At 43.8% G+C, this 23,589-nt stretch overlaps 2 protein-coding genes across 3 annotated transcripts; one reads left to right on the forward strand and one right to left on the reverse strand.

Moving 5' to 3' along the window:
- Positions 1-584: 584 nt before the first annotated feature.
- vrk3 (VRK serine/threonine kinase 3) lies at positions 585-9,935 on the reverse strand. 2 transcript variants are annotated; one of them, XM_088938760.1, is made up of 15 exons: positions 9,784-9,935; positions 8,972-9,123; positions 8,134-8,274; positions 7,611-7,718; positions 7,210-7,347; positions 6,713-6,768; positions 6,388-6,454; positions 5,866-5,950; positions 5,243-5,345; positions 4,182-4,274; positions 3,462-3,594; positions 3,085-3,205; positions 2,613-2,671; positions 1,831-1,967; positions 585-1,545 (listed from the first exon to the last, which is right to left on the reverse strand). In XM_088938760.1, exons 2-15 carry the CDS (start codon positions 9,117-9,119, stop codon positions 1,540-1,542), a joined length of 1,395 nt encoding a protein of 464 aa, XP_088794886.1. In that variant the 5' UTR covers positions 9,120-9,123; positions 9,784-9,935; the 3' UTR covers positions 585-1,539. The 2 variants fall into 2 exon arrangements, with proteins under 2 accessions (XP_088794886.1, XP_088794887.1); XM_088938761.1 differs by lacking the exon at positions 7,611-7,718.
- Positions 9,936-11,375: 1,440 nt separating this feature from the next.
- On the forward strand, positions 11,376-23,320 carry amfrb (autocrine motility factor receptor b). The gene is made up of 13 exons (XM_088938701.1): positions 11,376-12,434; positions 13,266-13,358; positions 14,097-14,261; positions 14,629-14,781; positions 15,205-15,245; positions 15,551-15,683; positions 16,334-16,467; positions 16,732-16,842; positions 17,190-17,380; positions 17,850-17,953; positions 18,173-18,307; positions 19,024-19,214; positions 19,802-23,320. The coding sequence occupies exons 1-13, from the start codon at positions 12,186-12,188 to the stop codon at positions 19,968-19,970; spliced, it is 1,869 nt and encodes a 622-aa protein (XP_088794827.1). The 5' UTR covers positions 11,376-12,185; the 3' UTR covers positions 19,971-23,320.
- The last annotated feature ends 269 nt before the right edge of the window (positions 23,321-23,589 follow it).

A 23,589-nucleotide genomic window follows, 5' to 3' on the forward strand; every position in this document is an offset into this window, starting at 1 on the left:
GAAAACCAGCAGGCGTGGGGTCACCGGGCCCCCGGACTGGGAACCCCCTGTGTCAGGAATGCTGTGTCCCCGAGGGAGAGGAAGGACCCTGTGCGTTATTCCAAGAGTTCTGGAAGGTCGGAGAAAACGGTAGAAGGGAGAGGAGATCGAGGGCGACTTTTCCGAGACGCTGGGCTGAAGTCGAGGTCGAGGGACGAAGGTCGAGTACCGAAGGCCAGAGGTTCAGTCAGGAAGAGAATTTCTCAGTAAAGAACGGCGAGGTGAGAGCTCCAAGAAAGAGTCTAACACCGAGCGCAGACCTGAGGGTAGTGAGGGTTTAAATATCCCGGGAACCGGAGGGTGTGGTCATTAGTGTGGTGTCGTGGTTGGATAATTGATCATCGTGCTGGCGCTTGCTGGAATTACCCGTACCTGTGGCCTGATAAGCGAGAGGTCGCTTGTGGGATAGGTTACGGTTGCTGGTGGGCGTGACACCCTGCTCTAGAGAACAGTTACAGCACAGAGGAGACATGTTTAGGCAGAAGAGAACGAGCAGAATTCTTTTATTCATCACAGAAAGAAGTAGCCTAAACAAATGTGTGTTCGACTCAAACATTTTATTTTCTTTTCAGCAAAAACAGTTTAACTATAAAAACTCCACAAATACAGTAAATGTTAAAAATCTCAGCATGTACAACAAGAACACAAAGGGTTCACATTAGCGAGAAAAGTGTTTGTTCAGTGTTGTTTCCTCCTGACATAGCAGGAGTCTCCATTCACATCATAAAATGAACATAAAAAGAGAGATATGCCGCTTTTTGCTAAAATTTGCAGAAGGATGTTTAATTCTAGAACTTTGTTCATGTGTTTGCCTTTCAGAACCTTGCAACCTGCCTTTTACTATATCTTTTTTGAAATTTTGAAACGATGCCCTGCTCTTTTTTCATTCCAACACGCGGAAGGCTTATCGAGAACCATTCCTTTTTTCAGAACTTTTTTACTCCTTCGAAGAAATGTGTAAGCGGCAGGGGTGTGGCCTCCAGGACCAGGACTGACGAACCCGTGCCTTATGGGAAAGATCCTGTCATTTGTACCCGTTCTCGTTTTCTTGCAGGTGCTGGAGAACTGCTCAGTGTTGCGTCTGGTTAGATCATCCAGCAGTGCCTCGCCTGTCTAGCTGTGCCCTGTGGCTTGTGAGGGCAGGACCCCAGGCAGGGTCATTTCATGACAGACTGGTGACATCTGGACCTGGACTCAACCTGCCTTCCGCCCGACCTGCCTGTACTTGTCGAGACCTCGGGAACGCCCTAAAAGTGTCACTGATTCTGCTAATCCACTGATCCCACTTCTTTTCCACCCTTTCAAAAAAAATAAAAAAACTAACTTTAATAACTTTCAGAACAGCTTTTTTTTAGAAAACCTTTCATCCAAACCTTTTGAAAAAAAGAATCAAAATCAAGTGTGTGCCTTCACATTTCCTATTACAGTGTTATTACATCTTTAAACAAAAAAAGAGCACTTCAGAGAATGTTCCTCTCAGTGGCTCGGCCATCTCCCGCCTCAGATCTGAAAAGACGGAGATCGTGGGCTAGTTAGAATGTCTTGGCACTCAGAGGTACTCCAATCCCTTTCACTTCAAGACATTATGCGTCATGTGTAAGACATATGCACTCATGTGGGAACAGTCCAACGATTATAGGTCAAAACAATCGTATCTGCATGCATTAGTCTCCACTTGACCCTTCTGCACAAGCCCCAGAAAGCGAGCCCTGTCAGTGCCAGGTATCTCTGCTTAGAACCCAAGTGCAGAAACCCAGGACACAGCAAACCCCCTTGTGCTGCTTCACTTACCTGGACATCGATGGGTTGATCGAGAGAAGTGCCCAGCTGCTGCAGAGCATCCGTCATGAGCTTCCTGAGACTCAGATAGTCTGGCTTCTCATTGTACTGCAGAGCCATCACCTGGGACAGGTATATCTGCACAGCAGCTGCACACGGAGCACAGACAGCACATGACCTATGCACATAGCCGCTTGGCCAAGCCCTTTTAACAGGAAGGTTTTCTTTCTCTTGGTGTCAGATTGTTTCAACTACTTGCAGAAAGATAAATAAAAGCTACTATCTTTCAACATTTACTGTCAGTTATTTTTATCAACTGAAGCAGTATCCCAAATATCCATCACAATATAATTATAATTCACTCCATGTATAAAGAGCTTTTAATCACAAAGGATCCCAACATGCTTTATGTACAGGAAGGGGCTTGCTTTATCATCCACTGAGGTGCAGTGTCCACCTGAGTGATGTGTGTCAGCTCCACTCCACAATATATTGACCAGGTTTTATTGAAAACTCCTGGGTTGATCACGGAGCACCTTGAGAATTTTGTTACAATTCTTCTAACAGCAAATAGCACATTCAATTCATATAGTTTTTAAGTTGCAAAATCCGTAGCATGCACACATGACTGTGTATAGTTACACTGTCTTTCATAGTAAAGCAAACATTATGTAGGTCTTCTGAACCCTTGCGTTTATGGAGTTGTACAGCCTAAGAACTGATCTAGATTTTCATATATTTCGTAGTACGGCTGAGGCAGTGATGAAATGAGAAAGAGACACCAAAGACAATACCTGGAACTCTTTTTCTTCCAAAGCAGTGAGCCAGGAGTCCTCCTACATCAGTCTTATACCTAATGAGGAATAGTAACAATAAAGAAGCATCTTTCTAGATAACTTAAACAACTGAAATAGCATTAGGTCGGTTTCTATCTAATCACTTTTAAAGAGGGTTTAAAGCCTTGACTGGGGCAATAAGGGTGACCTACAGGTAAGACGTTTTATAACTCACTCGGCAGAACTAGTAAAAAAACAGTTTGACTATGTGTAATAGCAGTAAGAATGTAGCATTCATTCATAACAAAAACTGAGGAAAAACAACTAAAGTCATGAAGAATGAGATAAGTTTCATTGTCTTTGCTGTGAAAAGGCTGGAGTGCAATATTTTGTGATTGCTCAGTTTGCACTGAACAAACTAATTTCATTACTGTAAACAGTGTTAACTATGGCACCCTTCTGCCAGTCTTGGAACAAGGGAGATCCTCACCTCTCTTTCTCTGCCAGGACCTTGCTGGGGCTGCCAGCCTGATGTGTCCAGGGCAGGGTGCCCGTATGCCACTTGAGCATGCAGTACCCCAGAGCCTGCAGGTCACTGCGCCGTGACGGGCCTGGGAACAGAGGGCGAGAGAGCAGAGGTGGGAGGACTGGATCACTGTACTGCAAATACAGCTTGTACATTTCAGCAAAACATATAGACAAATTTACATCAGGGGAAGAGGACAGATCCGTGATGAGCCCAGGTGTACAGTAGCCTCACATAAACACACCATCAGCGCAGCACAGAAAACTCACAGCCTCACTGACCCACTCTTGGGCTCAGGGCGACAGTCAACCCCTTTCACTGCACAGAGCAAAACCGCTCACCAGCCCCTTTGTGGGAGTCAATGCTGATGAACTCCACAGCACCCTCATGTGCGGTCTGGCTGCCTTCTCGGTACTCCACCTGTTTCCCACCAGGACAATACCGGAAGGCATGGTGGTATCCTGCAAGGTACACCTGGAGCCAGAAAACAGCGACAATTAACCTCTTCTAGTCTAATGCAAATGCACTTACATCTGAGAACAGAAGGCACTTTTTTATAAAGCTTGAAACGAGCAACACAGCCATGTTGCTACAGCTGATGTTCCCAACTTCTTTTAAGAAGCAGGTGGATGATTTCACATCAACCAGCTACTGGCAACCAAATGCTCTTGATGTGCCACCTCTTGGTGTTGCAATGATCTTTAGGTTTTATGACCTTTTTCCTGTAGACTGTAAAATCAAGGCTACTCTTTTTGAAGCCAATGGTTAAATCCGCTTTTACAACACATTTATGTGCAGAAAATAATTCACCACAAAGTCACAGGGAGGAAAAAGCAGAAGATGTTTTGGCTGTGGAGTGATGGTCATCCGACAGCATCACAACAAACAATTTCTTGAGTTTCTGTTCTTCCCGTTTTAGAGCTAATCATATAATACTCACATGCAGAGTAGTGAATGAAAAGACAGCCATACTAGTCCACAAAAGACTGAATGATTCCCTGCTCAGAGAAGAAAACCACAAAACAACAACCCTTGATAGCTGGTGCTGAGAGTCCACTTACCTGTTTGGGCTCTGCAGGATTCAGGTACACATTCTCCGCCTGGATGTCCGCATGAACATATTCGTTCTCGTGGATGTACTCCAGAACATCGAGCTAAAGAGGAGAGCACAGAAACGTGTGTTTTGGTTCTCTGTGTGTCAGACTGTCAGCTGTGCTTACAGCACCCTAGTAAGACTCGGTGCTTAGGGGCACATCAGGCTATGAGCACTGTGAAGAGCTCAATGTGTTCATTCTATGGGGATTTAGCACCACCCAATGGCCCTGTGCTGGAAATCGACCACAGCAGTTTAAAAGATACCTCTCAATTCTTACTTGAATGAAGAGCCCCAGTGGCGATACCGCATCCCTTTAGCCCTTGAAGTCTTCATGGCAGAAACACAGGATAACCGGTTGGTTTGATGTTTGAAAATGAGCTGAATTCAACTGACATTTGCTACAATACAAACATTCCCAGAATGCATTCCTAGCACTTGGTGTCACGCACGTACAGAGTGCTAAAAACGGCTTCTGTTTTACCATTACCTCGTACCGCATTCGGCTAATGTACTGGAATGTCTTGTCACTGTTAAATGTGTTACAGTGCCACCACATTAAAACGAGCACCTTCGAGACATCGGTCAATGATATTCACTCCTGATCCTGGAGGGCTGCAGAGGACCAGGATTTGGAGGTTAAGAAATAATCCTCAATGAATGAAGAGCTGGAGACAGTGGTAATAAAGACTGGCTAAGAGAACAAATTAAAATAAAATCAAGCGCTGGGTGGAAAGAAATCCATGTTTCATAATTTGAAACATATAATAGCCTTCCAGGACTAGGTGTGGCTATCAGTGAGACAGGGGAACTGTCCAGTCCTCCTATATCATGTCTGTGGCGGAAATTATCACCAGCCTATACCAGCATTTGCAAGAGACCCTGTGTGATTCAAGCTAACACGCACTGCTAATCTGTCATCTGCTCCTTTTGGTCTTTGCTACTGTGTCTCATACTACAAACTGTTCTTAGTCCCAGAGTCCCTTTAACATGGCACAGCTCCACACATCTGGCCATTCCTGTACCCACTATTCTACAGCAGAGCTGAAGGACAGCTTTCTCAGACAGAAGCAGAGTCTTCTCATCCAGGATGAACTGTAGAGACTGGCCCATGTTTTGGAAGATAAGAAACCTAAAAACAAAATGAAAATCTATGAGGTCATATTTGCACATTATTGAACAATACAAATTATAAGGATAACAGTGGGCTATATGGGCATTAACTAAAGGGGATTAAGCAGTGAGGTCTGACAAACAAAGATTTTTGTAATGCAAGACATCCTACCAACTTTGTGCATTACTTAAAGACCAAAAAGCAGGCATGAAATCAGCCTGTAGAGTAGATGTAGTGAAAAGTCTACAAACTTAATTAACTGAGAACGAATTTAGTAAATTAACTGCAAATCAGCTTGCCTATAAGAGACAATAATATTCTCCTCCTCGATCCAGAGCCACATTCACTTAAGAGGAGAATTAAGCAACAAAATGATCAGACTGCAACCCACTGAGATTCAGCTGCAGCAGTGTAATGGATCCAACTTCCTTATTTTGCATAAGGAATGGAGGTGTAATGATTTTCCTGTACTGAAATCTCCCGCAATATCACTCATCCTGTCTGATACAAGTTCTGTGCTCTACACACGCATGCATACCTGTACGTGTCTGCGTGAAGCCCAAAGCCCACACAGGTAGGGATCCCAAGGAAATTCAACTTGTGGGACTTCATCCACTTTTCCACTACAAACAGGGATAAAGAGAACCAGAGGTGAGCTGTCCATCTTTTATAACAAGTAACAAAGTGGTCAAATGATTACACACCCACCCCATTTACTGCAAACATGCATCTCTGCTACCAGATGAACACAAAACCAATAAAAACACAACTCTCGTTTGATGAAATTCCAACATCACCAGTGGATGATTTACTGAGCACAAGAAGTCTGAAACACACTGTGTATGTAAGCCTGTGAAGATTAAGGAGGAAGATAGATCTGTTACTCAGCTGAGCCCTCTGTTATTTAGCTTTGCAAAAACTTAATGAGAGTGACAGTGACCAAGTCAACGATCCTCATCAGAGATCTGTTGTTGGAGGTTAAAAAAAACAGCACAAATATCACATTAACATACTGTCCTGTGACCTACTGCCTCTGAGAAAAACAATGGGGTAAACTCGCCTAATGTGGGCTTCGCTGCTCTCTGCAGGAAATTCTGTTCTTTGAATATCTTTCCATCCTTGGCAGCCTATGGAAAGAAACAGTCAGATTAACAGAACAGTGGAATACAAGCATTACACAGACTCCCTTCTGGGAATTAAACAGGAACTGAAAACCGTCATTCTGGTCCTACAAGAACTATACCCACTGAGAAACAGTGCTCACATAACCCCTAGACATATTGTAGAAGTGAAATTAAGAGTCACTGCTCTTGAAAAGGGCTGCGTACATTAAACAGTCTCTCATTGCAAGGCTCTGCCATGTCTCATCTGAAATGGGTACTTACTAGTTTGAGGGTGTATTTGTAGTCAGCTGTGGGGGCTCCAGCGGTAATCTGTTGAACTGAAAAGAGGTTAAGGAACAGAAGTTTTATTTTAAAGAGGTAAACAGAGGGATGATTCAAAGTTCAACAGTTTCCTGTATCAAATCAACATATTACTATTTGCACAGTGTATTTCAGGCGAGAGCGACTAAGGACAAGGACTCCACAGCAGAGATTTATTTTTAATTTCCAACAGTTCAAATACCATTTAAACTTCAGGCTAGAAAATTAGCAAACCCAGCTTAACAAGGTCTAAAATGACTGTTTATACAGCAACACGTATAAAAAAATTGAGCTTTTACTTCACATATCATTATAAACTGGCATCTCGCACTATTCAGAGTGACATAAGGACAACACTGACGATCAGCAGGACAGTAAAGGACTGGTACTGTATATTATGAATAAGTCAGCTGAAAGAGCACAAAGGTCATGTCCTGCACTTCTCCGGCCTCGCTCACCTCCGTACAAAAGCTCCGAGTCGCTCTGGCTAAGCAGCTTGATGAGCCTCCACTTCCTGCCGGCGGTGTCAGTCAGCAGCTCACTCTCCTGGAGGGGCTCGATGCACATCCTCCGCGCTCTCTTGGGCGTGCTTTTGGCTGAGGATTAGGGAAAGAACGATGAAACACTGGGAACTCTGTAAAATCTGCGTTCTGACATTCGATTGCCCCGTCTTCCTCTCTTTCCCTGTTAAGTCCCACGTTGGTGTGGTCTGCACAGTGGAGATGCAGGAAGGCCAGCAGGGTTATTTCCCAAATCAGTTGTACTGGAGCCTCTGAAAGGCCTTCTCTATCTGCAACGTGTGCCAGCATTGTGGCTGAAGCTCTCCCCCCCCTTTTCCACAGCCGAAGTGTCCACTTACCCCCAAGGGGGGATTTAGGAGAGGGTGAGGCCTCAGCGGTGCTCTCCTCTTCCTGCTTGACTCTTGGGGACGCCTGGCGTTTGCGCGGTGACAGCGGAGCACGGCTAGCTACACAACAGAGACCACGCGTCAGGGCCGTGAGCCAAATGGCTGCTTTGCTTGAACGTGCGCATGTCTAGACGCACAACACATTCAGCAAAGGGAAAGACAAGGAATGCTGTACACGCAGCTGTGCACCACTGCGTTACCTATCTATGAATTGGCTTCATTACTCTGCTCTCCTCCCCACTGAGAGCTGGTGTGTGTTGAGCGTTCTGGCGCACTATGGCTGCCGTCGAATCATCCAGGTGGGGCTGCACATTGGTGGTGGTGGAGGGGATCCCCATTACCTGTAAAGCGCTTTGAGTGGAGTGTCCAGAAAAGCGCTATACAAGTGTAAGCAATTATTATTATTATTATTATTATTATTATTAACGCCCAGTGTCACAACTCACTGCTGCTTCTGGCTGGCCACCCTGCTTACCTCCAGGCAGGCTCTTGGGGGATTTCGACAGGGAGGCAGCTGTCCTGGAGCTGACCTCCTCTTCCACCTTGACCTTCGCGGCAGTCAGCCGTGTTCGGCGAGGTGGAGTGAGCGCTGGGGCGTGAGCGGGGCTGCTCTGACCTGCAGAGGAACGCAACACACATCAGGGTTTTGAAACAGCTGCCCTTGCCCTTGTACCCTGCAGGATGTCTAATTAAACATGCAAAGGAGTATGGTAAGGAGCAGGACAGTGAGGGAAGTCAGAAAGAACAGAGCACAGTGATGTTTAATGAGTCAAGACTCAAACCATGTGAAGACTTGGAAAGCAAAGAGAAAGTGCAATAAAAGCACAACGCTTGAAACACACAGTAAACAACAATATTGGCCCACCAATTTTCACTAATAGCCTTTGTGACATTTTACTTTAACACCGTAAGTTACTCAAGAGTAGCATAATTACCTTCAGAAGTGAAGGATGAAAAGTAACTAAGAGTAAGTGGGTTCATCTTTACTGGAGTGCTATTTTCACAATTAGTGAACAGGAATGAAATGTTGGAAATGCATTGGTCAGAAACTTATTAAATTATATATCTACAGTATATAATGAGTCTCTATCGAGATTTAGGTAAATTGCTCTGTGAAAATCTTAAAAGACACGTCTACTTGCTCTTTTTTGATGGAAACCTATTTACTCTGAGATGGAATGGTAACCATGCCACAGTCATTCAAAAGCCAACCTCCCCGCCCCGCCCCCTGTAACTCAAATCAAAAGCACGGAGACATCCAAGCACAAGCCGCTTCTGTCTCTTTCAGCAAGGCGCACGCTGACGTCCCGTACCTGGGGGGTCGCTGGTGGTCACCTGTGAGATCGCTGAGGCTGCAGCCTCTTCAGGGTCCTCGGTGGGCAGCTTCTGTCCACAGGACGGACAGAACTTGAAGCCCGCCTGCAGCTTGGAGCCGCACTGAGGGCAGTAGTGAAGGATCATGGCGCTAGAGAGATGAGGAAAGGCGCAGACTGAAGTTCTGCTCAGTAACTGTGATGACTGAACTTCCTTCATGGCTCTAATAATTATTCCTTACACGTCTACAGCGCTTTTCTGGACACTCAACTCAAAGCACTTTAGAGGTAATGGGGATGCGAGCTTAGAGCTGGTGTTCTAGATTAAACTCTTTTACACGTGTTTAGTTTGGCCCTTAAATAGAAACACAGACGATTGCTTCTGGGGGGGTTATATAAAACAGTTTATCGATTTAACTGACGTTTTCATGAAACCGATGATTGCTTAACGTGTTCCTTAATACAAAACCCCGGGTTGCGAGACGTATTTAATTTGTGTTAACTTATTCAGTATGTCTCACATTGTCATAAGCTCAGCGTGATCGACAATTAATATTCATTGCACAGGTCCCTACAAAGATTGACCATCTTCTTGTCTGTAAAAATGAAATACATGTTTGTATTTAACAAGACGTACAACAATCGCATATGAAACACTGGTATGTCAGTACAGGACTGAGAGGCGCTGGGTCGCCCTGATTAAGACAAGTATTAACACCTCGGAAGCAGCAGAACTCAACTGCACCGCCACTCAAGTGAGGTTGACTGTGCAAAACAGGCTGCACAGTCACCGAAAAGAGGACAGGTTGTACCTCAAGGTCCAGCGAGTCCACAAAAACCGATATAACTTTCCCTCGCCAAACACAACCGTCAACACTCCTACTTGAAGGACTTATCAGTTAACCATGTTGCACAGCACGACCAGCTCCGGCCCCTCAAGAACTGGGCCGCCTCGGCGTCACGTGACAATAACACCGCTGCACGTCACAGGACGGGGCGCCGCCTGGGCCAAAATGGTTTGCGCGTCCCGACGTAGCGAAGGCGTTGAAAACGAGACGTGCAGGGATTCGCAAGCGTGACGTTCAGTTAATATTTTATAGTTAGTGAAATGTTTGTGACAGACTGTAACCCCTAATTGCAGAAACTGCTTTTGCTTTGTAGCCGACTAAGCCACCTGTAGCTTAGTCATTCTCAGGATCCTAGGACCCTTTTCTCACACAATAGGTTCCTTTTATTTATGAATCACCAGTGTCCCCACAGACAAAACACTTATCCAACATAATTACACCTTTTTATTACAGTTTCTCAATCTACCTGTCACACAGGACCTATGACACTACTTATCCACCAGAGGTACTTCCTCTCAGAACAGTTCCAGGACCAAATGCCCCAAAGCAAAAGTCCGTGTGTCAGACACTGGTCAGTCCACGCCAATTTAAAGTCAGCCTAGTCCCAGAGACCAGCTGTCCCTCACCTGGATTTGGTAACTTTCTGACAATTTACTTAATTGACTTTCTGTTGAAATAATGATTAATACAAAAAGCTATGTAATGACAGAGATACAACAGTCTATGCTGTATTCGTTGGACTATTGGAACAGTTGGAACAGTGTCAGGTCCTGAAGGAATGTTTTTTTGTCTTAACCTATGAAAACTCTCCTGCTTGCCTTTGGGAGGAGAGGGGAAACAGGGCTGAAAGACAACATCAGAGCTCATCATGTCTCTGGGGAGAATGAACGGCACTGGCTTCTAATCTCGGTTTTTCTCCAGCTAGGCAGTTCTGCTTTCAAGTCTCTCTTAAAATATTTACTCCCAGAGTGATCCAAGCTGCCACAGCCTTTCTTACGGAATGGTTCAGGGCCGTCTGCTCTTCACCACTAGTCGACACCAGTTTCAAAACCGAGCATTTTGCATAGGAGATCTATGAAAATAAGAATTTGCATAGAAAATCTATGAAAAGTAAGATAGTAAAAGTAAGACCCTGGCGACATATATAAAAAAATATTCTGAAATAAGGGGACACAAACCCTTATCCCCTGCGCTCACGGAAGTGATGCGAGTGATTTTGAAATTAAAAAAGTAAAAAAAAAAGATAAGTCTTAAATTATAGAACTGTGTGTTGCGGAACTCATCATATCCCATAATTCCCCATATTCATTATTCCTTAACTCGCCTCTTTCTATTTTGTGGTAAATTAGTAGGATTAATTTAAGAACTTTATTGGATGACAGCATTTCCAAACTTAAGAACAGTTCAAATGTAATTGTTATTGTAACCTAAAATGTCGATCACAACAATGGATTATCCATTAAGTTCTAAGAGAGTATTTGGAAATGTTTTTATCCACTTCAGCCAATCTGTCGCGATTTAGCGACTCTATGGCAGCACAACCGGAAGGAGGGCTTGAGTGACGCTGACGCAAACCGGAAAAGAGGAGCTCAGATGGAAACTCCGAGAATTAGAAACTGGAGACGGACTGTGGAATAAAAATAAACACTGCCAGACTCGTTTTGCATCTACTGAGAAGAGGAGTAGAGAAAATAGTGGAGGAGGCCGAATTTGTAAAAAAGTACGGAGGTCGCTGAAATAGTTTGTTAAACCCTGGCCGGTGCCAAGTCAACTAAACCTGACCCGCATCACAGTGGAGGGAAAACGTATCAGATGGAGTCTTAAAAAAGTGTATGTAATCTCAAGATAACGTCTGCATCTAGTCGTCGGGGCCGCGGTCCTCAAGCAGCTGTGAAACCATTGTGCTGTCAGGCTGTGGAAGCTGTTGTGTTGTATAACAGGGCCGCGGAAGGATTGTGTAAGTCTGCTGTTGAAGCAGTAACTGGATCCATCTGGAAACACTAGTACTACCGAGGCCAGAGAGTAAGAAAAAACGCCCCGTTTTTACTCATTGGCAAAAGCAACACAAGTGCCTGCAGTTATCCGAGAAAATCATCGGGATTTAAGAGGGTTACAACACCCCCATGTCGCAGAATGTGATATATCGACAACAACTTTGAACTGACTTATCCTCATGTAGTCCGCCCGGCCTGAATCTGTCACTCTTAATTAGTTCGACGAGGTTTTTGTTTTTTTACAACATTTAACTCCAATAAAAAAGGACCAATTTAAACCGTTATTGATCGCATCTCCGCGGTGCCGAGTCCGTGAAGCAAGGTATTGAAACCGGTTGTATTTGTTGACCTCGGAGCCGGTCCAACGCCAGAATGCCGTTGCTGTTCCTGGAGCGGTTCCCGTGGCCCAGCCTGCGGACCTACACGGGCTTGAGCGCGCTGCTGCTGGCTGGGAGCGTCCTCAGCGCCTACAGCACGGTGACCGAGCCGGGCTACAGCTTGCCTGAAGCCGGAGACCCCCACCCCAGCCCGGGTCAGGACGAGAACCAGATTGACGGCGTCGGGAACGGAGTCGCTGCAGATGTGCTGTGGTACCTCGTTTCGGACAGCTTTTTTGTTTGGGTATGTAGGTGGACAAAGCAGGAGTTCAGTGCAGATGTGTATTGTGTTTTACATTATTCATTTTAAAGGGTTGGCATGTGTTCATTCCTTATTTTCAAATTAAATTGACACTGTCATTCTAACTGTGATGCCGTTGTTCGGTTCCCGTACTCCTGTTGAGAGTATTATTTATTTATCTGGTGCCTTTCAAGTTAAAATATCTCAAGGTGCTTTGGTCACCACTTTATAAAAATATACTTCTGCTCTGGGATCAGCCTAGGTAAGGCCTTTTTAGTCTTGGAACAGAGAAGACGTCAAAGAGCCTGATTCAAATTTTAGAAATCTTCAGTATCGGCATGAACCAGAGAGCATGGAAACTGTGTGAAAGTGCATTTACAACTTGAAAACAGAAACAGACACCTAACAAGCCAGATTGTTTGTCTGGACTCGTTTTGCTTCTTGCCATTCTTGATATTCTGAAGTTCCAGGGTGTAATCCATGAATGCCAAGTGATTTAACTCAAATTAGGACTAATTGGAATACCAGCAATGCTCAAGTTTCCACAGGCATGGAGTTGATGAGAACAGTCAATGTTTGTTTGTTGACAGAAAAAAAACATGACTTCATGTCAACTGAACAATTCGATCGTGCGGGAGCTTGGATTAACTTCAGATTTTGTGCAAACAGATGTTGAGTGGGTTTCTGTAGCCGTGCTAAGTGGCTGTATGTTTACCGAGCACATTTGTTGCTTTACGCTAAACTACTGAAGAGGTTACATGTAAGGTGATGCCACATGGATTACCATGTAGATTGTTTTTGTACCTGTTACTCTGTTTTACCCCCACAACACAGGTCCTCGTAAACACAGCGTGTTGCTTCCTGATGATGATTGCCAAAATGATTCAGTACGTGGTGTTCGGCCCCCTGAGAGTCAGCGAGAGGCAGGTAATGAGAATCGGATTTCTTTTCCTTTTCACACCTGGGAAAATGAGAGGTCTAAAGTTCATACATATGATAAACTGTAGTTATTCAATTTAAATTGTGCGCAGAACCAAGCAGGCACCTTTTCTGTGATTTTGTTACGCAGGTATGCTCCTGTTTTGTAAATGTTGTGGGTTTTCAAGATATCTAAGTAAATTAAATAAACGTGCAACAGCATGTTTACACAGTTACAGCAGAGTGCATCAGTATTGCATCACGAGATTGTCAAGAGGATCCCAGTTTAGTAAAAAGGCCACATGATGTCAGTCTTCATGCTAAGTTACGTTAGGCTTAACTCGGTTTTCTCAAGTTTATTTAAATGGTAATGTGGACAATAAAGTCTGTTCTGTTAATCATTCACAAAACACCTAGAGATTTGGTAACTGAACAGCTTTAATCCCCTGAGAAGCCTCTCAAACAGAGCTTGAAGGTGATGGTTTAGTCTGACTTTTCTCAGTCTTTTAATTATTTAGCTGTGAAGTTTATGTATTGAATGCAGCCTTCTGATTAGATTTAAGTACTAAATTATTATAGCTTATCAGTATTAACTTTATCAGCCCTGTGCCATTTTAGCTCCAACACCAAAACAAATGCCAGCTAAACACCGAAGCAACCTTACAACATTCTGTGATTGCAGTAGTGTTGGCAAAGCTGTTAAAATTGTTGATGTGGGCCTTAGCATCTGTCCGTCAATCTCTGCAGCACCTGAAGGACAAGTTCTGGAACTTTATCTTCTACAAGTTTATCTTCATCTTTGGCGTGCTGAATGTGCAGACTGTGGAAGAAGTGGTCATGTGGTGCCTTTGGTTTGCAGTGCTGGTCTTTCTGCATCTCATGGTCCAGCTCTGCAAAGATCGGTTTGAGTATGTAAGTATTACTGGACCATTCAGAAAGTCAGGTGTGTGCTGTTATTTGCTATGCAGTCTGTGCCCCGCAAGGCCAGCTCATTAGACAAGCGATCTTTTGGAAGTCCACAAGATGTATTTCCCATCTTTAGTTTAACCCTCATTGTTAATGTCTTATGACTGGTGTCACTTTATAGCAGTTCCTCTGGTTTAGATGGTGGGAAGTGTATAGCAAGTGTATAGCAATCTGAAAGTACGGCTATTAACCTTTGTTGAAGGTTGAACCATGTCAAATCCATGCATACAGTGATTTTGTCACATGAAGCAGTCTTAGAAATGGACGGGAGGGGACAGAACCCCATATTCTTCATGCTCTGTGTGCTCCCCAGCTGTCTTTCTCGCCCACCACCCCCATGAGCAGCCACGTGCGAGTGCTGTCCCTGCTGGTGTCCATGATGATCTCCTGCTGTGGGCTGGCTGTCGTCTGTGGGCTAGTGGGGCTGTCCCATGGAATGCACACTGTGGCCTTCATGGCTGCTGAGGTACGACCAGTCTCCTCCTAAGTTACTCAACATTGATCGTCTCTCGAGGATAGTGCTTCCTCATCATTTTATATTGAAAGAAGTTTCAAGTAATGCACATAATCCCACAAGTTTTGTTTACAAGATATAAGAGTTTGAAGTGTATTTTCATGAAGGATTTTACCCTTTGTGCTCTACATCACATAATACTTCTGTGGTTAATTTTTCAAGAGGCAGTCTTTAACCAATCTGGGGATATTTTTCAGATATGTTTACATACGCTAGTTAAGGAATCAGCTGACAGATTCGGGGTGTAGCTTGGAAATAACTATGTACGAACACAAATTTGTGATCTGTACAGGAACTACCATAATGTTAAATTGCGACTAAGACGTTATAATAGTGTATAGTCATCCTAATGTCTGTGGATGTTTTGTTTTCCAGTGTCTGCTGGTCACTGTGCGGACCGGTCATGTCATCATGCGGTGAGTGCCATCTGACATGTAGTTGCATGTGGGATGCTTCAGTTCAGCTGTCTGATTAAGAAAACATAACATCCAGATGTTGTTCAAACAGAAAGGGGAAAATCTGGCTTACAGTTAAAAAAAAACACAAAGCTGCAGCTGCAGCGTACAGTGTACAAAATAGCACCATAGTCTTTATTTGTTTAAACTTTACTTGACGTTTTGGTTATTGATTTGTTTGGGGGAAAAATGCCCCGGGACACAGCACTGCATTGCTTGGTTTCTTAGCTAGGGCTCCTGACTCTCGGTCTTGTCGTTTGCTACAGGTACACCATCCACCTCTGGGACCTGAACCACGAGGGCACCTGGGAGAGCAAGGGCACCTATGTGTACTACACTGACTTCGTCATGGAGCTGGCCCTGCTGTCCCTGGATCTCATGCATCACATTCATATGCTAGTAAGAGCTGGAAGAAAGTCCTGGATCATATGTCACCACAGTCCAGAACAGTCTGCGGTTTACTTTCCAGATTGTGCATGTGGTGTTACATTACATATGGTTCTCCCTGCGGCAAGTTGGTGGCATGTTGTCTGGTCCAGGGCGTAAGTGTTGCCCTGTGCCCTGTGCTTTTGGGCTGGGCTTCAGGTTGCCGAGATCCTTGCCAGGCCTTAGCGATTTTGATGGATGGATGCCTTATCCCCTAGCCATCATGAAGCCCCGCAAAACAAAATACGTCAAATTTTTTTATCTCCTTCAGAGGTGGTTGATATGATTTCAGCAAAAGCAGGTTTCGGTTTCATAAAATAGGCGCCAGTCACCCTGTGAAGGACGCCATTCATTCTTGAGCCCCAAGCTTCCAGTACTGGGCTTTGAGCTGCTGCAGCCCATACTCTCTGATAATGGATCTCAAATAAAATCTGAAGTTTCTAAACTGCTTTTACGTAAAATAAAATATTAGTGCACTAATGGGGGGACTTGTAATCAGATGGTGCTTTTGTTCTCTCTCATCAATAAGTGGATTAAGAGGGTAGTCAAAAGTTCTGTTTTAAAAGGATGATCTTTGCCAATGACTATGGACTTTGCTGACTGCTGCTCTTGTCTTTCTCTAGCTCTTTGGCAACATTTGGCTGTCGATGGCCAGCTTGGTGATATTCATGCAGCTTCGCTACCTTTTCCACGAAGTGCAACGCAGGATTCGGCGCCACAAGAACTACTTGCGTGTCATTGGCAACATGGAGGCCAGGTGAGCCCCCAGCTTTAACCAGATAGACTGCGAGGACCTTGTATACAATGACAACTGCAGTAAAGAGACTTAATGTTTGGTAACTAGGTTTCCCAACTTTCTTATGTAAAGATTAAGAAAAATGCTTGTTTTCATCCAATATTTGTTTAGCATCTTTTTCCCTTTTGATTGTGACAGTTGCTCTCAATGTGCCTGTCTAAATGAACACCAGTTTACTGCCACTTCAGGCTGGTGAGTAATCTGTGCCCCTGTCCTGGCTTGCAGGTTTGCTGTGGCTACGGCTGAGGAGCTGGCTGCCAACAACGATGACTGTGCCATCTGCTGGGACTCCATGCAGGCGGCACGCAAACTGCCCTGTGGGCATCTGTTCCACAAGTACGCACTGTTTCCGAACAGTTTTCAACACATGTCTGGACTTGGGTCTTATTCCTTTTCTCAATTGTTTGAATAACTTTTTAAAGCCTGGTTGAAGAACACGCATACATGAACCGAAAGTTGCTATTTTGCTTCTGTTGTGAAAAAGTAGTACAAAATGTTTTGACGTATTCGATTGAATATAAGGAGTTTGGTTATGGTAAACAACTGTAATAATAACCTGGGAAGAGCTTTGTCTTTCTGCGGCACTCTTACAGCTAAATCCTGGAGTTTTCTAAGAGCGATGGCTGATCAGTGGGGACCTGTCTGTGGTCCAGGCTGACTGTGTTGGTGTTTGTGTCCCGCAGCTCCTGTCTGCGCTCCTGGCTGGAGCAGGACACTTCCTGCCCCACCTGCCGCATGTCTCTGAACATCAGCGAGGGCGGCCAGGCCAGGGAGGACCGGCAGAGAGAGGTGCTGGACGATGCCATGGGCCCAGGCCCTGCGGGAGAGGCCAGGCCTCACCTCAACCAGCACAACCACTTCTTCCACTTCGACGGTGAGGCACGGAGCCCCTGCTGCTGTCAATTTACTGAACTGCCCCTTCACGGATCGTGCTGTCGTTAAAACCCGTTAAAGACGTTTTATAAATACGGTAGACTCGCAACTTAACCTGCTCTCAACTTATGTGGTCGCAGCTTTCATGTGGTTGGCTCTGGAAAATAAAACTATTGGAAAAAATGCTTTATTCCCTGAAAATTCATCTAGAGCTAGTTAATGAGCCTATACAGTCATATTTACTATTTTTATACTTATATTTAATATCTTGTATTACCTTAAGAAATTAGTAGGGTTTTTTTGTAAGGGTAATAGGGTCAAATTTGACTATATGTGAATTTCTTTGTACACCGCTCAAAATCCCTAACCCCTGTGTATGTTGCGAGTTGACTGTGTAATAAGTATTGTTGATTTAATGCAAAATGGCTTGGAATCCTTTGCAGATTCTTTTCTTGCATTGTACTTTGTAGGTTCCCGCATTGCGAGCTGGCTGCCCAGTTTTTCAGTGGAAGTTATGCACACAACTAACATTCTTGGAATTGCACAGGCCAACAACTCCCAGCTTAATGCCATGGTGAGTATACAGGATGTGGTATTCCGCAGAATCAAACCATTAAAAGTTACAAGACAATTCAGAGAATCTTTTTAGTGCTCATTCCATCAGAGTTGGTTTTAGATAGATACAGGATACTGAAAAACATTTTGAATAGTTCTGTGCTCCTGGGAAAAAACAGTGAAGAACTGTTTGACGTGGAAAGTTCAATGCCAGCTTCTTTTTCCTGTCTTCCTGCAGGCCCACCAGATCCAGGAGATGTTTCCTCAGGTGCCGTATCACCTGGTGCTGCAGGACCTCCAGCTCACGCGCTCTGTGGAGATCACCACCGACAACATCCTGGAGGGACGCATACAGGTTCCCTTCCCCCAGCAGGCAAGTCATCCACGACTACCGGCAGCTCGGGGCGCTTGAAGATTGCTGTGCTGTGTAAATTGCTGTGCATAATTTCACATTTTTAAGAAATACACGAGTAGACAAATTTGCTACTTCTTGATTAGTTCTCGTAAGAAACTTGAGCACGACAGGTGTGTAATTTTTAAAGATCTGTAAATTTTAAATATATTAGCCATATACAATTTCTTGCATTAGGAATTTGTCTTTTTGCATATATATTCTCCACGAGACACACAGGCACACAGACAGGGAGAGAAGCTTGGAGTCAGAGCGCAGGGTCAGCCATTTATACGGCGCACCTGGGGTTAAGGGCCTTGCTCAGGGGCCCAACGGAGTAGGATTCCTCTGTTGGCCGTGGGATTTGAACCTGCAACCTTCCAGCCACAGGCGCAGATCCTTAGCAACAGTGCCTCCGCTCCGCGGATGTGAATGAAGCCTCAGAAGCAGAACCATCTTGTTCTGTGCACACAGCTGTTTGATACCTGTGAAGATCCTTTTTAGCATAAAGGTTCCTAAAGCCCCCCCTGCTTTGTCCAAAAACATTTTACTTAACCCTGCTGAAGTTATTGGTTATTCTCTGAGCCTGTACAACACCACGCAACGGGTAGGTTTTCAGAACCCTGAAAAGAAGAATCAGGAAAACTCCCTGACCTGGATTTCCCTGTGCTTGACTTTCTGTCTCCTGACACTTTCAGCCCAGCGAGCGCCCTGTCCTGCAGGTGACTTCTTCCCCCGAGGAGCCAGCTGGGGCTAGTGGAGGCGGTGAGGCAGTGCCCAGCGAGACCGAGGACTTTGAGGCCAGGGGCAGCCGCTTCTCCAAATCAGCTGAGGAGAGACAGAGGATGCTGTTACAGAGAAAGGAGGAGCTGTTGCAGCAGGCACGCAGGTACACCCTTCTCAGCTCTTGTGTGTCTCAAGTAAGAACCATTGCTGATTCTGCAGTACTGTTTCCATTTGCAGTGAAGCCTTTGTGGCACTGTGGCCACTGTATGTCTAGAATACTTTCTGTGAATAGTGCATCTGCTGTTAGATTCATTGTAATCGTAGCTGTGGTCCAACATACAGAAAGGGAAACTTGATTTTACAGCTGAGACTTAAGGCTTAAATCTGTTGTTGGCATGAAGGTAATGTCCAGTTTACAGCTATGTTGAGCAGCCCAAAGCAATTTCTTTTCTCTACCCACAACGTTAAATTTTTACTCTGCATCTCGGCACACATGCACATATGACTTGTCAGAGCAAGAGAATGTTTACAGACTCAGCCCGTCTAGTTCACTTGTCTTTTAGTCGCTAATTGATCTGTGGATCTTGTTTAGCTTGTTTCTTGAAAGAAGCCAGGGTATTGTCTTCTATAGCCTGGGAGGGTAGCTTGCCCCATACTCCCACAATCCTTTGGGGGGGGAGAAAAAATTGGAGGTAATCAAGGTAACCTTTTTGAGGGTTGCTTTATTGACTCTGCTCCCTGCTTTTTCAGGCGATATCTCAGTAAGAGCCCAGAGGAGATGGAGGAGGAAGAGGAGGAGGAAACCCTGCCTTCTTCAGAGGTTGATAACCCCAGCTCGGACTCTCTGACGCTGCGGCGCAGGATGCTGGCAGCGGCTGCAGAACGCAGGATGCAGAGGCATCGGGACGGGCCGCAGTGAACACTTCCTGGGAACACGTCCTGTGCACACTTGCGTACCAGCTGCAGGCTTCTTGCGTAACTCGACCAAAGTGGTGTAGCAATTTGTCTTTCAAAGGCATAATCTTAGAAGTGCTGCAGATGAAGTAGGGGGGGGGGAAGGAAATTAATATCTTTTTCAATTTTTACAAACTTCTTTTAAACAAAAAAAAAATCGCAAGCATGGCATTTGGCTGTACTGTGACTTTGCCTTGCTGTGTTAGGTTGCCTTAGAAAGAAAAAGACCATCAAGGGACTTTGGTATGTCTTCATAGCTACAAAGCTTTAAATAATCTCACCACAGGAAGTGCACTGCATTTGAATTTAGGGCTCTGGGTTCGAACCTTTTAATGCACGGAAAAACATGAAACCCCATAAGGTCCTATTTTGAGAAAAACTCAAATGTGTTTGAAATAATTTACATGTTTCATGGTCACTTCCGTAAGAACAGCACATGTTCTTCAGAGTTGCATGTACAGTATTACAGTCTCCTTTAGTTTCAAAATTTGTTTGCAGAAGGAAGTTTAGGGTTTTGTGATGTCTTAACCATTTAATTTAGGCTGAGCAACAGGAGTTTTCTCTGACACAAGTAATGTGTCATTGGCCAGTTTGGCATTTACTGTGAGCACATTCAAAACCTGTTTTTTCGAGTGGTTTTTGAATGTTATTTGATTAGAAAAAAATCCTAACTTTAGACACAGCTGGAATTTCTACAGATGCTGGAATCAAATTTTAAAGTATTTGAATTTTTTCTTATGATTTGAATCACTGTCACTTTAAATTAATTTGACCTGATTAAGGAATATAATAAGTAGAAAAGAGGCAATTCTTTAGAAGTCTAGCTAGAGGAAAATATTTTTGAAATTGCAGTAATCTGAGGGTTTTTCAAGCTACTTTGTTCATTGTATGTCTGCCATGTTCTAACAACAAGCACTTTAATTCTGAAAAGTGAAATGTTGCTATCTTGCAGAATTCAGTTAAAAGACAAAATGGTAGTCATCTATTTTTTCTACCTATTATAAATGCTTGGTGCTATGATGGAGCAGCTGTAACTACTGCTAGCCTGGGACTTGTATACCTCTGAAGTATTCACACAAAGAAAGAAATCTTATAGTATTAATAAGGCAGGAGCACTTAACGCACTGAGAGTACACAAACTGGCTTTTGTCTGCGAAGCTAAACGTGCTAAACATTATACATTTGGTTCAGGCAATAGCTTTGGCATGTTTTGTTTTGAAAAGCCTCAAGGTCTTGTGTTCATGCAGCGTTACAACAGAACGGGATGTGCACTTGGTTAGTGGATATGGTTGGGTGGAAAAGCTCTTGCTATCCAAGCATCTCTGTTTCTGTGTGTTTCAGTGCAGTGATTCTGTTAGTCTTACTAGCTCGTATGTAAGTGATCCGGAGTTCTTGAGTTGCAGACGTGAAGGGCCAGCTGAACTTGTTAACTTCTAATCTTGGGAGAAGTTTGAATTTAGAGGAAATGTCTTTGTTCTTGTGAAAACCAAGGGGTGAGATGATGAAGACTGTGGACATCTGAGATTTATAACATTGTCGTTTCTCTGCATTTACTTTTTTTCTTCAGTGAATGTTTCGGCTTGTAGTCAAGAATTACTTTCACCATGCTCCACTCATTCCTGTATCCTGAATCACATTACCCATGCTGTGTTTCAGATTTTTATTTGGTCTTTGTCCCAGGATTTAATCAGTGACTACACTTGGCTTCAAAAATTTAAAATGTCACTGTTGCTTAGCATTAGATGACATTACATTTCAAAATTTGAGACTTCTGACAAGCCAATACCAGACTCAAGCACGGGATAAACGCTGGGACAATCCTGCTCCGGTCAGAGCAGTCAAAACATAAGTTCTTTTTAATACAATAAAATTTAGGACAGTGTTTTGTAGTTTCAGTCAGATCCTGTTTTTGTTAGCTCGGGTTACCATGGGTATAAAGATGAGTCATCTGTTTCCCTTTTAATTATTGCTGTAGCCATTAGCCCTTATCACTCATCTCGTTCTTTTCTGTACATTTTGCAGGATAGTTATTCAAAGATATTTGATTTTTACCATGTTCTAGTCCATATTTAGATTTTTTGGGGTGCAAATTGGTAGTTACACGGGTGGCAGGGAATGTACACTTCGCTATAAAGAGGCTCTTAGTGTAGCATATTCTTCGTGACTGCGATTTACACAGGCTTGCCTGACCTGATGGCAGCGGAGGCAAGAGACTGGCATCAGCGCCACCGCAGTCAGGGACCTGGTGGTGACTCACTGGGCTCCATCCATGTGTGAGGATGTGCATTTTTACTGTAAGTCAGATAATTAGACCTTTTAAGTTAATTACGAAGTTGACCAAGATTGAAACCCAAAAGACGTTACAGCTGGCTAGCATCTGAGTTTTTCATGCCCGATGTGGAGAATGCCTTCACCATGTTTCAGTCGATTTAAACAAACTCGCCTTGAGACCTCTTTTGTATTGATGCAGCGGAATCTGCAATGCTTACAGTACAATCGGCTGTACAAGCAACCTCTTAAAAAAAGATGGACCTTTCTTTGTTTGTATGCAGTGGTGTGGACTGCCAGCCTCTCAGCACACTAGAGCAGCTTTTGTTTTCCTTGTTCTGGATCCCAAGTAAAAAAGGACAAATCTTATTTTTCCATGTATCTTTAATAGGTTATTGATTGTTTTATATACAACCCAGGGGGCCTCTAACCCTGGTCATGGGGAGCCCCAATCCAGTTATTCTCATAGGTCACCCAAAATCCTTGATGATTCAAAGATCAGAATCATTTAACCAGTCGATCAGTTGAGTTTATTTAGAATTGGTCAGTCAGAAGCAAACACTGGTCCTTGAGGACTGAAGGATCTTCTTTTGTTCCAAATGTCCTGACTTCAGTTAAGCAATTGAGAGATCCTGTCCCATTGCTTCAGGCCTTCAGCAGCTGGTGATTTAAAGGCTGCCTACAAAACCTGCTAGACTGGGACGTTCAAGATCAGGTATCGGGACCCCCTGGTAGAACTAGTACTTGTATTTGCACAGTACAGTATTTGTGTATCTTGCAGATGTACACACCCATAGTTTTTCCTCAGAAAGACAGTCGCACCTCTGGGGTTTCTCTGTTGACTTTTTTGTTATCCCCATAGCAGAGAAACAAAACTGGACGATTTACCAAACTATTTGGTTACTTTTCGTACACAAGCATTTGTGCCTAAAATTAACAGTGGAGTGACTACGTAATTTTTGTAAATAATTTTGTAATATGAATTAACTGTATTGTAAATGTTTAACTGACCCTGCAAAAAAAAATAAAACTCAATACTACCACAAATACTTCTTCGTAGCTGTCAATATTTCCAATATTTTTTAAAACTGGAGAAGTAATCGGTTTCTCATTGTGTCCATTTTAAATATGCATATCAAGGAAAGTTTAACTCTCATACGAGCCACATATTTGAAAATGGCAACTTCCTGTATTACAAGACCATCTCTTTAATTATTTACTATGTGCAAAGCAAATTTGGAATTGTGAAAAAGCACCAGGAAATTGTTTAAAGGGCAGGGTGTACTAAGTTGACCTTGGTAGTTCATAATGCATCT

The sequence above is a fragment of the Atractosteus spatula genome, chromosome 21 (assembly GCF_055471065.1).
Source record: "Atractosteus spatula isolate fAtrSpa1 chromosome 21, fAtrSpa1.hap1, whole genome shotgun sequence".
Taxonomy (NCBI): domain Eukaryota; kingdom Metazoa; phylum Chordata; class Actinopteri; order Semionotiformes; family Lepisosteidae; genus Atractosteus; species Atractosteus spatula.

What these genes read in the sequence shown, in the direction of transcription:
- vrk3 (XM_088938760.1), bottom strand. Translation starts at nt 9,119, where the DNA reads ATGATCCTTCACTACTGCCCTCAGTGCGGCTCCAAGCTGCAGGCGGGC. An exon ending in TTCAGCTCTGCTGTAGAATA is followed by an intron (nt 4,275 to 5,242) that starts GTGGGTACAGGA and finishes TCTCCTCTTTAG; the next exon opens with CTCGATGTTCTGGAGTACAT. An exon ending in GTCCTGGCAGAGAAAGAGAG is followed by an intron (nt 2,672 to 3,084) that starts GTGAGGATCTCC and finishes ATTCCTCATTAG; the next exon opens with GTATAAGACTGATGTAGGAG.
- amfrb (XM_088938701.1), top strand. Translation starts at nt 12,186, where the DNA reads ATGCCGTTGCTGTTCCTGGAGCGGTTCCCGTGGCCCAGCCTGCGGACC. An exon ending in GCAAAGATCGGTTTGAGTAT is followed by an intron (nt 14,262 to 14,628) that starts GTAAGTATTACT and finishes TGTGCTCCCCAG; the next exon opens with CTGTCTTTCTCGCCCACCAC. An exon ending in CCACTTCTTCCACTTCGACG is followed by an intron (nt 17,381 to 17,849) that starts GTGAGGCACGGA and finishes TGTACTTTGTAG; the next exon opens with GTTCCCGCATTGCGAGCTGG.